At 32.9% G+C, this 15,294-nt stretch overlaps 1 protein-coding gene across 1 annotated transcript in view; it reads left to right on the forward strand.

Annotated features, from left to right (window-relative positions):
• LOC131848131 (zinc transporter ZIP11) overlaps nucleotides 1-7,538 on the forward strand; it is a 56,914-nt gene extending 49,376 nt beyond the window's left edge. The window contains exon 7 of the mRNA XM_059197895.1: nucleotides 5,830-7,538. Coding sequence (XP_059053878.1) covers nucleotides 5,830-5,908 — 79 coding nt within the window. The 3' untranslated portion in view covers nucleotides 5,909-7,538. The remainder of the gene's footprint in view (nucleotides 1-5,829) is intronic.
• The last annotated feature ends 7,756 nt before the right edge of the window (nucleotides 7,539-15,294 follow it).

The raw sequence follows: 15,294 nt of genomic DNA on the forward strand, positions 1-15,294 counted from the left end.
TAGGGAGACTATATTAAAATAGCACTTTGCAAACATAAAATCATTCAGAGCTTTTTATCCCTTTCAATAATGTAACGACGTAGAAGAGACGTACTACTAGCTTTTGCAACGCAAAAGTTACCTGTTTTTACCGTGTTACCGGTATACTTTAGGTTGATCTAACGCATTAATTTATGTAGTATGGAAGCTACATATATACATTTAAAACTACCAGCCTTTAACTCCAATACAATAGCATATATTTAATAATCCAATTGTTGTATTAAAGTCTCTATAAGCTACGAGTATGTCAAAGTATCGATTATAACTTATTAACGTCGAAAATGACGCATACAAACCTTGAAAATTTGTTAAATTTAAATCTTAATTTATTCATGCAATAATAACTTGATTAATGCCAAATTCTTAGTACTACTTCAGATGATACATCGAATTATTAAATATTTCCGGGTGAACGGTACGGATATCAAAAGAAAAATATCAGTCAGACAATCAAATATAGTACTGAGCTGCATATGTTAATTGTGGTAGTAGGCGTCTAATTATACATTATAATTATAGTCGTCGTATAATTATACATATATTTGTTTGGTACTTTCTTAATTTTTAAAGCAATTGTCTTAAAAATCTAGTCTATATGGTATGTACCATATAATAAAGTGATACAGGTATTACCTAGATACTTCTCATCCTATTTCCAAAAATATCTTCTGCCAATATTGACAATAAATATTTGAGATAGAAAATGGAGGTAGTATTTTTTTATATAACTGCAATAGAAAAATGAGAACCTGTGCCGTGTACAAAAACAGCACGACGAAAACATGTCGTCATGAAGGTCTTGGTACCCTTTTACTGAAACAATACTAGCTGCTTAGCAACAGAAATAGGTGAGGTAAAGTTACCTACACAGATGACTTTGTGCAAAGTCTACCTCGGTAGCGTATGTATGGATTTGAATTGTAGCAGGCGACGTCCAGAGGGCGGCCGCCGGACACTTGTGCGTCTGAAGTAAATTTGGTGCGCCGCCACGCGTGGGCTTGTCACCGTCTCGCCGGTGTCAATACTAATAAATATATAAAATAACGCGTTTGTTACCGGGATAACAGCAGTGACGGCGTTCTAGTTTGTCTATGCGTAGACGTCACTGTCTGGGAATCCGGCGCGCTGCACTGGACTCTCCCTGACCTACCTCCAGACATCGCATCCCCGCAAGTATCATAATTATAATGCATCTCACACTCCTTACAGGTTTACTTACTTACTTACTCCTTAGCGCCCAGTATTTTATATATATTTGATCAAAAATAATAAAATACTAGGTGTTTTATGTAAACACTTGGGCTCTTTACTTGTAGACAACTCGTGTAATGTGTAGAATTTGCATCGTCTTTCAAATATAATAAATATATTTGTTTTGTACTTCCTAATTTTGAAAACAATTGCCCTAAAATATCTTTCACGTAGTACCTAATTAGCGTGGACACATAATTACACGTTGTAACAGTATAACTCTTTTTTTCATATTGACAAAATTGAACAATAATTATTGTTCACGATTAAACCAACTTTACAGTATTTTTAAAATGCTGTAACATTTTGAAATCAATATTCGCATCAACTTCGTTACAATGGAATCTAAATCAGTCAATACAGTAGTTCTGTTCTTTAAATGCTCGTGTTTGTTGAATTTGAAGAGACACTATTAAAAGTAACTAGATTTCATTAATATCTATATTTAAAAACTTAATAATTAACTAGTGCCTGGTCTCATTTAATACCTGTGCAGCCATCCCTTTGCTTGTACCTTTTAATAGGCTCTTTTCCCAGCGGCTTTAAGGTTGTTGCGGATCTTATATAACCGTCTCACAGTATAATATTCACTAAATCTAAAACTAGACGATAATTTCTACTGAAGATTTTTAATACTTTATTTCATGAATAATTTCATTAAAATATATATGTATTAAAAACTATTTGTACAAATTAACATATTGAACTTGCAAAATAATTGTTCGGTATATTGATTTTACCCATAAAACATTCGCTCAAACTAATTACAGTCTAAGTTTAATGTAAAATGACACTTAAAAAATGTTTTTACTGGCATTACACGATATGACGCTACATAATAGCACTACGCCACAGGACAAGCTAGTATACTTACTAGTGCGTCATCTTTAATTTATTGTTAATCGGGATCGTAATAGTAAATACATAGTTCATATTTAGATAGTTCCCAATAGTTTTCAGTTCTTGTTATAATTTTAGATTTGTCAATCTACATATATTTCAATATAGTGAATTTTCCAAGCTAGATTGTACAAATTGTCTGCGTGGGTATTTCCGTCTCATTTACATATTCAAGCAGCTCGCTTTTTCAGCTGTGTTTCGATTCTGCGTAAAATATAGTAATGAAATTACAGCCTACTAGGCATGTCATCTTACTGCTCTGGAATGGCAATACTACGGACGTCACATGATTATGTGATAATCGTGAAGCTGTATGGTCGAAACATATTTAGTACACAACTATAAGACTGCCAGGTCTTTTCTTACCGAGCTTTCTTATCAATTGCAATTATACTGAAGGTTAAATGTTTGACATTCTAAACCACTAATTTGGATGGACAGTAGCATTCATGTGTGTGAAATTATTCCTATTTAGGCAGTGATGTCAGCCACAAATTTGGGTGCGAAACGTGTGTTCCATCGGGCTTCCCCAGGCAGCGTGATCGGAATACACATGCCATTATCTTAAACGTTAACATAACATGACTCTATTGGTTTGCTTCACCTTAAGACGGACAACATAAAAAATTGTGTAACCACATAATTCCTTGATGCTTTGTTTACTCACATTTTCCTAAATTCAAATACAAATTCAAAAATCATTTAATCATATAGGAAATTTTAGCCGCTTAGGAACGTCAAGTTTTTACATTATATTTTTTTTTTCTACCGTCCTAAAATATAATATCTTCATCCTTCCCCAGTTTTGGAATACTTAACTTTTTTGTACCCGATGACTTTTGTCTTTTGTATGTTCCCTTGACTATGAAAATGTACTTTTGATATCTACTACTACTAATCTGAAATATAAAAATAGTACCTAATAATTCAAAGATCTTTCAGAGTAACTTTTTCATAAAAGAAGTCGTCTGCTTGATCGTTTATGTGTAGTAGCTACTAGACTCGTATGTTGTATTCGTTCTAAGGGAGAAACTTAACAATCTCATACCTGGCGTCGTAGTAATAACACGAACATAACACATACTCCTTAATTGAGAAGTGTAGGTAATAACATAAGCATCACAATACTTATGTATTTTGATGATATTATAAAGTAACTATATCCTGTAGAAAAGAGAGACCATTCCTGTGTGCAACTGCAATTGCTATACCTCGGATGTGACAGTTTAAACGTTACATTAGAAGGAATCGATAGATATTCTTCTAATCAAAATGAAGGATTCGAACACTTCTACAAAATTGAACTATGTACCTGGATGTTTAAATAATATGTTGTTAAGTAGAATTCTAGTTTAATAGTCTGCTTGAGTGGAAGTGTTGGCCTGTTAGCTAACTACACGGAATCGTTTAAATGTAATGGTCGTAATTCGAGTTAGCGATTCCGGTCGGCCATCAATGGCCATTGTTTCTGTGAGGCTGGTGCGTGAGACGCAAGCGCCATCGGTCGGCCTTTCCGATATCGTAATTTTTTTAACTAGTTGATATTCAAATATAGTTCGCTCGTTATTTCTCAATGGCCGGTACAGTATGACGACAACACTTATAACGGACCATGGAAAGTACACAAGGTGACATTACAACAAATTATATAGAGGAATTAATTCAATAAAATAGCTTAATAAAATTAATATTCGTAATTATAACATTTTTATTATTTAGGTACTTCTGTCTCTTCTATTTTAGGTGTCAAGTAGCTTGCTTTGTAAGCTGCGTTTCTGTTGTAAGGCTGTTAGATTACAGGGTAGAGAGATATGACACCTAGTCCTGCGAAATAGTGCGTGTGTCTCTCGCGTTTTTCATCAAATTGTGAGATTCTGTCCCACAAAGTGATGAATGTTGCACTGTTCTGCCACTTCGCATTAGGGGGGTCGTCAGCTTGCTTGGTAGTAACTGGAATAGTTACAAAAGAACAAGGTCAAGGAAGTTAATTTTGATTTTTACCCTACTGTTCTAGTGTTTAGTTAGTGTAACTAGGGCAATTTTAAACACCATACAAAATGATTTTGCATGCGATTGGTAGATCTTGTTGTATTGTGAAGCTATATATACTTAAAAAAAGTCGTTAAAAGTTAGGTTCGTTTTACCAATTGCCTTTTACTTTTATGTTGTGTCATTGGCTAGAATTATTGCATTTTACGGCTGCAAACGTTTTGTACATTATTATTATATTTGAAAATTTCCCAATTTTATAATATATTGTAGCTATTTGTTGAAGGCGTTACTTCAATTAAAGTAAAACATTTTAAAATAATCTTTTTCCGTTGAAATTTACGCGTTCTTAGTTTACATGTTACTCGTGGCTGTAGCGGCATCGATGATACAACACGACTAGGAATTCAAAATATGTCGACATGTTAGCTAAAATAAAACAAACTATTTTTATTTTACGATTTGTCTAACACAAGTGATTACTAAAACGAAAATAGTATTTAGACGTCGACCCGATTAATTCGTAATACTTAATGTAAAATGAGGTATTAGACCCAAGAACTAAAAACGCTATTGATCAATTGATAATACAGACTGAATAGTGGTTATGTGGCTCTATACTCTCTCACTATCTCTACCTAAAAATGAATTGAAATACTGTTACTAGTATGAAACCAATCATTCTGTCAAACATATATTTTTATAAGACTTATGTAGTATTTTTAAACAAATTGTTAAAATACCATAAACGTCGCAGTATATACAGTGACACCCGTATATCTCTCATGCTTTACCATTCCTGAGAATTAGTGTTAAAGTGATAGGTCATGTGATTGCATATGATGTAGATGATGACAGTTGTATCTTCGAGTTGAAATAATCCCATGGGAACACAACCGACAGTAGAAATACTAGTGGTCGTTGTGTGTTTATATTTAACCATAATTAAACATTATAGCATCTATCTCACTAAATATGTTTTCTGGGTTCTTAAATATATTCGTGAAAAAATATAGGAGCATTAATAAAAACAACAATACATATGATAATTTATTGCAGGGTAATGCATGTAGTATAATAGTGATGTGCTTAATGTTCATATACTAAATTGTTATATTTGCGTCGTATATATTTCACGACCTTACTCATACTAGTCTCCGTTATATACAATAATATACCCAATACAATGAAATTTCTGCAAACATTATCAAAGGAAAGTCCTATGTTTATTTTTTAAACAATATCAAATCGTCATATTTAGAGCATTAATAAATATTTGTTATATATTTTTTTGTTACAAATATGATTTAGGCATATATATTTTACAATTGTCTATATTAGTTAATTACATTATGTTATAAGTATTACATTTTATATTGAGATCATTTATTCCTAATAAATGATCTCGATATAAAATGTAATACTTATAATTATCAATAAATGAAACATCATAACCCTATAAGTTATGCTCATTTACAAAGGCAACGAATATTAATGTGAAATAGCTACGTCTTAGAGAAAATTAGTAATATTTATGGTCCACTATTTTTTATTTTATAATTAAAAATAACTATTGAATAAAATTTGTATTATAATTTATATTATATTCCAGAAGTAGTTATGTAAAATGTTGCATTATGTGTGCAGTGGCAACGGCAAGTTAGCAACATGGGGCTGCATCATCGGATTCGTAGTAATGATGTGCTTGGACGTGGGCCTTGAGTGATCGCTGCCGATGATAGATGCAGACCAAACGACGACCACCACACGACTACCGGCAAATTTAGATATTAAGTATAGGGTAAACAATTTAGGGTATATACACCTGCCTATTCCATGCTATGTATCTAAACGTTCATACGAAAGCTTCAATTATTACACAGCGTCAATAATAAACGATATGAGCAAGTCGAATACAGTGATTGATATTCATGGAAGTGTAAATACTTTCCTCTAGAAGCAAAGTGGATAGCTGAATGATTTGAACCTCGGTAACATATAATTAATTTGATCTAATTTCATAATTTGTTTTCAGTGTCCTCTGGACTTCTTAAGTAGAAATTATTCAGCTTCATGAATACATTCGACTTGTTAACTTTTTACTAATCCTGTATATGAAACATGACCATATTTTCCTAAAATTGATGCTTCAAAAAATAGGTAGTGTGACAAATGTAATTTAATTACTTAATATTAACATTATAGTTTTCAAGTATAAGAATAAAAGTGACATTTCCGCGTATGTATCTTCTATAAATCTATATATTATATAATTACCAAATAAAGTAGTCAGCTATAATTATTACTATAATAAATAATATATATATATCAGTAAATGCTCGTAGTGAGAATTATGAAAATGGTGTATTACTTGTAAATATGTAGTTATAGCAATACTATTGATATTACACTGTAAGTGAAAAATGTTACTGTTAAATCCATTTGTACTGAATTATACCTAATGATAATGTTATATTTATATGTACTTATATAGATTCGAATGTATGCAAAGCTTATATTATAATAATATAATTGGAAAACGCTCAATTGGTGAATAAACAATCGCCGTTAGGGGTACAACAATATACATTAGCAGGCAATTATTATTGCAAACAGTTTTGTAATTCAGTATAGATTTTTGCAAGTTGTATAGTTCAATATTAAAAAAGATTTCTGTTTGTATTTCCCACATTAATAAAAAATTCCAATACAAAATTTGCATTGTGGAGGAATATAGAAAATAACTCGTACTCGCTAATTATTTCGTCACTGAACGGTTTCTAATGTTGGACAAATAACTAGGCATACAGTGCTCGACGAAATATTAGTTGTTCACACACTGCTAAATTTATTTATCTTTTCTATGCAGACTATATATTTATTTACTTACATCTTATATTTATTTATTCTAATGTAAATTAAGTATTTTAGATCCAAAATTGATGGATTTATTATAAATTATTAGTTCAATGTTGCTGTTTATTTTAATATAAAATTATATGAGTATTTACGTGAAACTTGCAATATAAAATATTCTCATTTTTGACGGACCATCTCATATAATTAGATAGTGTTGCGAATCCAATGCATAAGAACCGCGAGTACAATTTACAAATTATAATATGTGCCATGGATGTATCAATATTTTAGGTTAAATTCCAAATATTAAAAAATATAGAAGTATAAAGTATTAGAAATAAATACTTATATATAAATTTATTTCTAATACTTTTTACGCAACTCCCAGATATATTGGATAATGATATTCATGTATATAATTATAAATCATTTCACATAACGAAGTCCCGGTTATTATGCGACTAGTAATATTTGTTATTCCACCAAGTAACTGCTATGACTTATATTATGTAAAAGTTTTTATGTAAAAATTTTCCTATAGTTTTATATAATGTGATAATAGATTGTAATGTTGTATTGAAGTATTTTCCAACATGAAGTTATTAGCTAAGTAGATACTACCCACAGAATAACATCCTAAGAAGGAATTAATGTCAATTTTAATCTTATAATAATTTATAATTCATCATATTGTATATTTACAGGCCTAACTGCATACCTAGTTCAATTGTACTTATATTTAGAGAAATTAAATATTGTAATTAGTTTAATTTAAATGCAATTTTCATTGAAAGACTATAGTCATATATATATAGCACTCTGATTATGACTATTCTATATATAATTTCTACAGTTCTTCAGTCTATTATATAATTTATTACAGTTCGATAAGTTTCTTTTTTAAATATAGTATATATAATGCCATTCGGGATTTTTATTTACTGCATATAAATTTCGCTACTAAATTTTGCTTGAAATAAAGTACAGCTTATATAATGCTATGCTAAAACAGAATTATTACGTAATTTTAGCAAACATATTTTAACAAAATGCCTTTCAAAACTTTTTCGTGTACTTAAAAAGACTTGAATTATTATAATAGTACTATAAGATCTACAGGGAGTGAACTCTATGGTTTGCAAAAAAACATAATTGAATCATATTTGGTGAAGATCTTGTATATATGAATAAAGCAAATATAGTTTTACAAAAAGAATTAACTTACTACTTCACAATGGTAATATACAAAAATTATATTGGACCAACATGGACGAAAATTTATTGACTAGTAATAGTTCATACAAATAAATTCAAAACTAGGTAAGTATACGTATAATTGCGTGAGTGCCTATGTAGGAACTTAGACGTGTCTGACCTAAGGAGCCTAGCAGTTTCTATAGTACATTATTACTACGAATATTGTGTTTCTACATAAATTGTGAAATCCAATACATTTACTATACTCTTGAGGGACTATTCTCCTTTGTTCGTGGGGATCTCTATGCTGTAAAAATTCTATCATACATTATTAACGGTATTACATCTGCCGGTTGCAACTAGGTAATCGAGTACGTCGTAGTACGATACGTACGTAGCCGTACATACGGTAAGTATAGGGTGCTTACTTAAGAACGCGTGTGTAATTCGTTTTATTGAAATGACTTATAAAATATACACGATATATTTGTATAAAATAAATTACAAAAAGTAGTAGAGCAAATTAATTAAATTTCTGGATTAATAACTTGTTAAAACAATTCTCTATTAATACTAATTCATATGATAATTGTCGACTATGGAACACTATAATCAGACTGATATGATTTAGAGCGTTTTACGTTTTTCTGGCTAAAGCCCTTAACGAATAGGGTTCATTACAATTTAAATTGCATCCATCAGCCAAAGGGCGTGCGGCGCTTCGCGGACGTTGACCCAAAATGCAGTGCGCCCGCGCACCCTAACAGCCGAATTCTTGCGCGTACGCAGCTCTGCTCCGAGTTGCGCCGCCGCGCCGCGCCCCCGCAACACCGCTTCTCCGCCATCCATAAAGCTCTCAATGTCATCTGAAGCACGCCTATCTACATGTGACTCGGCGGTAACTCTGGGCACGTGCTCCCACTCTTGACACATTTGTATTATTTGTTTGTCCACGAGTACTCTGCTGTATTCTCTAATTGGTAATGAAATTGTTTATTATGAGAATAAGTACCGTCGAATCTGCTACCTAAAATTTAAAACCGTTCAATCAAAAAGCATGGATATTGGATTCAAAGTTGGCAAAAATTGGATTAATTTTATTCCTCTTTCTTTTCCAACATCTTAAAATTATAGATGTTATCATCACGATGAATCTTCCTGTGGTCCAGTGATAGCCATAGGCCTTGTGTAAATGATGTCACCGAGTTTGATTCTAAATTTCTATATTCTAACTTTTAAGTCCGGTATAAATGCTCTCATACCTGGGTGGTCTAAGAGGTTAGTTTCTCATAACATAGTGTGACAATTATAAACACTGCGTCCTGTGAACGTCATACTTTTTTGTGTAAGTATTTATCGTAAACATTACGCATAAATGATAAGACAATGTTTAAACAATAAAATTACACCCTATAATTATGTTTTGTTTTTAATAATAACAATAATAACCCTAGACAATACACACAACTGTATCTGGTCTCAAGCTAAGCAGAACTTTTATTATGGGTTACATATAACTAATATATATACTTAAATATTTTTTGAAAAACATAATATACATAGAAAATACCCGAATCAAAATAAACAATCATACTCGTGAATACAAATGTTTGCACCGTGCGATCCGAACTCGCGACGATCGGAAAGTAAGCCGGTGTGCTAAACCGCTAGACTAACGAGGCCGTTTAAACGAAGTAATAAATGATGATAGAATTGAAAGTCTTGTACGTGTAAAAAATAAACAATTGTTATTCTGTGTGTTCTGAACAGTGCTACAGTGGCGACGGACGGCGGTACTGGGTGGTGTAGCGAGTTCAGTAGCATCCAGGGTAGTTGCGACCCACGCATCCAATGGTGTTATGCGAAACACCGGCAGCCCTATTTCCATTCATTGGTGTTTGTTGATAAAGTATCGGACGGTGGCGCGGTCAGAGGGCGCGGCGCCGGTGGGGTGCCCCTTGCGCTGCAGTAGGCCGCGTGCGCCCGCGCCCCTCGCACGCTGCACGCTGCACCGCCACTCGGCCCCGATGCACACGCGCACACTCACACGACGTCGCCACCGTCGTTGATCACTACCTTTGTACTCCACGACCGATGGGTTATTACACCATTGTTTACGTCTCCTCGCCTGCGCACAAACACGTAAGTTATGCATGTCCCGTGTGCGTAAATGCATTTCACAATGCGCTCGATTCGATTCGCGCCTCGTTTGTTTATTTACAGTCACCACCGCGCCGTTTTACGTCGTAACTGGTAAACTATCTTTGATATTCGTTTCCGTACATCGTAATGGAATCATTACATATCGCATCGCCGGAGACAGTGGCCAATTGAAATATTGTTTTATTTGTCCGTTATAATTCGTTTCGTGCATTTATTTATGGCTGTATACTGATGCGCACGTGGTGGTCACACGGTTTGTGCGATTTTCAAGTTTATGCAGTTGTAATGAGAGTTGAATGTTTGGTGCAAGTGAGTCACTTAGCCACCGTTGCGCCGCGTCGTACGGGTTGGGTTGGAGCATTGTCGGTGGCGAGATACGGCGGCGTCGGAAGTGACTGCGGAGTGCGGTGCAGTCACGCGGTGTTGCGGCGTGCCGGACGCCTGGTGTTCTAGTAAACACCTGCCTGTTATGCCGTGTTTGCACCGCCGACACATCACACTGTCAAGTTCCAAATTAGGGGCTTGTGCAAATGCAACTTTTGTACTAAATAATATGGCATGCCCTTATAAAGTATTACATCACTAACTCTAACCTTTTCCTTTCCATATGAATAATTTTATTATTATAATTTACATAACCATTGTTGAATCAATTACTTATTTTATTGCCTACTATAAAGTAGCGGTCTATCAATCTTATAGTGGTTATTGAATAATGATGTATGATCGTCACACGGCCCATTTACGGTGACATAGGCTTGATATATCGTGATATCATTTTTAGTTCAATTATGTAGTTAATTTGTAATGTTCTAATATTATATATACTCCTATAATAACTGATTTATTATATTCGAACAAAACGGATTATTCTTTTTAATAAAATGTGGAAATCAATTCCAATCAAAAAGTGAGAATTTATATTTATAATATAAATAAATAAAAATGCAACTGTTCGCTGTGTGTAAAATATGTTAGAAAAACTGAGTGGTACAATAACTATCTATTAGAATTTTTGTCTGTCTCCCTGTGAGTGTGAATTTGGGTGCGGTTTTCACTAATGTATTGTGGTAAGCTACACTTTTTATGTAGTGGTTCTAAGTGGTTCGAAACAAAATAGTTATACATAAGTATGTTATCTAACAAACCCCTGCACGGTATAGTTAGAGACATTGTGTAGATAATGACCGAACCATTACGGCAGACTCACCCTTGATTCACAATTCTATATAAGCTTTAACAAACGTAACGAGGGGCCAAATTTACCACTACCTCGGATAAGTAAGTGGTAAGAGTGTTTTGTTAGCGTTAATATCTATAGTAATAATATTTCTCTAGTCTTATGAGAGTTAGGATATGGAGTCACTATATTAAGAGTAAGAATAAGATCGTATATCTTTGCTATTAACTTCAACTCATTACTAAGTTCCTAAATGAAGAATACGTTTTTGGGCGACAGTAAATTCTAGTGTATACTTTGAACCATATTATCGAATATTAGAGTGAATGAATGTAAAAATAGATGTCGATTACATTTTTGATTGAATTAATTAAAAAATCGGCAGGCAATTCGGTCACTATTGGCATTTAATTTAACAATTAAATCATGGGTAGGTTTACATCACTTATTAATATACATTTGTGACATAACGGACTTTGTTATGTGTTGTATAAAAGCCTCACAGTTTCCCTATCAAAAGACATCAACGCATTTTTAACCCTTAACCATCGTTCATAGTAGAATAGTAGTAGGTATTCCTTCGCAGAACCTAATGTGTTGTATTATTATGGTGGTATAACTATCAGATTTTTTATGTAATGTGAATGGGAAATAAACTTACGACGATACTGATCGTAAGCGATAACCATCGCCTATATACATGAACAACATCACATCATGTTATCATGTAACACTCGTGATACCACTCCTGCGTTACTATTATACAGGAGTGGTTCCTGCGTTACTATTTCAGATGACTAAAAATCTTAACACATTTGTGTTATCTTGTAATTTCATTACCCAATTTGACCCTACAACCAACACTCATCTCAGAAATAGGTGTGACTGAGGTACAGACGACTTACAATCTACTTCAAGCTTAGCTAATAAATAATGTGTGGGTTAGCATTTTTAATACTCATTCTAGACAATGTCATAAATCACATAGCTAATAATATATCTAGTTCCCATTTTTATATATATATATATTAATTTAGCAACTCCTGACATTAAAATCTATACTTTAATATTCAGTCAAGGTGATGTCGCTTCTGTCATCAGACATGATGTGTGATGACAAAAACACTGGTTTAATTCCTATCATTGGATTGTGGAGGCGAAAATGTATATACATGTGGTGATGGATTACGAATACAATGCGATACATTGACACACACATACCTTTCATCGGCAGGATATCTTACGATTAAAGGAACAAAGCACAATATATACCAATATAAAAGAAAAACAAACATTGCTGTTCGCGGTGTTCTGTGTGAAAGCATTGATACAACAAAGCATTGATGCAACATGCGCATATTTTATTAGATATACTGGTATCTGTCAGTATGCAGATTATAGTATTATAAGCTAAGAACAAAGACCTCGAGGTACTAGCGCAATAATCTTAGGAATGTCATTGGTATCTATGATTTACAACAAAGGGGGTGTTTCTAGTCCTACATTGAAACAATAATAACGGCAGATTGAATGAAATATGATAATATATCTCAATACCTGCATTGGGGCAGCTTGTAAATCAGGCCATTATTACCTTGTCACCCGCTTGTTCCTTTTGGAACCTTTCACAAGTTTTCAAATGTTGAATTTTTAAATAAGAACTAATAATTAAGATTTTGAAATAATAAATTGCTGTATATACCACTGCAATAAACCAAAACTAACTGGCTAACCAAGTGTGTTATGTAATGAAAATTAGTAACTTTCATGACATCATTAATAAGTTTAGTGAGTATTGTCTGTTGTTTTATATATATATATATTGTTATTATGTATTGGCTCAAAACACGCTTGGGGGGGGGGGGGGCAATAAGTTTTAATTAATAAATAAATAGATATCATAATTACCACAACATATCGGACAAAGTTGTAATGGCTAAGCTGGCCAAAGTTTAAACTATTTTATGTTAAACTTTCATTCGCTATTGACAATCAAAATAAGGTCTACCTATTTTGTTTTATCTTAAAAATATTATTGTCTTTACTCTTTTTCTTGACCTCATTGCAATAGTTACTAAACGGATATGCTGCGGTATATTAGAATGGAATTTCTAGTTAGATATTTATAAGCAGTGACAGCAAAAGATCATGTAAAGTTGCAACAGACGGGGCCCCACGACCAGTCCGCGCTAAAAACTATCAAAGGTGATAATCAAATGCGCAACACGCCAATACATATGTACCTAATGTTCATATACTTTTGTACATAGTTCCGTTTAATCAATATTTAGAGGCGTTCGCTTCAAGACTACGTCTACGTTAGCTGTTTTCTTAGTAATATAATATAATAGCCGCCATAATCCTGCTTACTCTCAGATTCCAGGAATTGTTGACACGATACGATGGCGCTAACTTAACTAATGACACATACACTTGAGGTAAATAGCTGTCTTGTCTGCTTTTACAGTTAAGTGTTAATATTTGTCCCGATAAGCAACACACGAATAGCCGACCTTTAGTTTGAAAACGATATATTAAAGTAACAACTTTGATACAAACACAATTGTAATCATAATTATAACGTATTTTAATATGCTAAGGTATTTATACACTAATTATCTTACCTATTATATACTGTATATACATTTACTTATTTAGATAATATTGAAATATAATTAAATTTTAAACTAAAATAAAGGTAACCAACAACTCATAGAGTAGATTTTTAAAATGACAAATTTTTACGGTTTTTACGGTTTTGTTTTACCTTGAAAATCAGTCGTTTTAAAAATATAAATTAAAGTCCTCAAAAAAGTCTAATGTGCAATAAAATAATTAAATGTGTTATTTTATCATAAGTCAAATGTCTCATCATCATCAAACATCAACATCATTAAGCCAAATTCTTTAATATGCGTTAGGCAGATGCTACAACTTTTTTCTACTATTGTATCTTTTGCTCGTCCACTATCTTTTCTGCCTCTAAATATGCACAATAAAAGGCGGAATTTATATTTAGGTGACATATATGCATATGAATTCACAAGCACGAGGCATTGAAACAGAACACAAACATTTTGTGCGGAAGTTTCTTATGTGACCTTGGTAACCGCTATGAAAGAGCTTTTGGAAGTTCCCACGATATGCCAGATAACAAATTAGGTATTGATAATAATATACAATCAATCGCCATGAAATTGGACGTGAATATTGTATTTATGCAACATGAAATTTAAACATTCAAGAAAAGAGCTCTTAAAGACCGGCAACACACCTGCAAATTTCTTTAGTGTTGCCGGTGCTCAAGAACAGCGGTTACTTGCCTTCAGACTTGCCGGATACTGATTTATCCAGTACGCTATAAAAACAAGAAACAATTAATTTGGACAATTAATTTGAACATTTCATTTCATCATCAATTTCATAATGTGTTACTTATGTTCACTACTATCTAATTTTTAAAACAGCATACTTTATTATATTTTTTACTGAGGTAAATTTTATACTACAGTCGCTCGTGTGAGACCTCTGTATCTTATTTCAGCGTTGGAGTATCACAGAAGTAACACCTGTGTCATCGTGATGTACGTGGTACTGTACATATGTATATATCGTTGGTTCCCACTAACGATCACGGAACCTCCGTGATAGATATATGCCATTCAACATATATATAAAAAAATATATAGCTTATATATAGATACCTTTTAGCT

This window comes from Achroia grisella, unplaced genomic scaffold (assembly GCF_030625045.1).
Source record: "Achroia grisella isolate CSIRO2021 unplaced genomic scaffold, CSIRO_AGI_Agris_v1 utg546, whole genome shotgun sequence".
Taxonomy (NCBI): Eukaryota; Metazoa; Arthropoda; class Insecta; order Lepidoptera; family Pyralidae; genus Achroia; species Achroia grisella.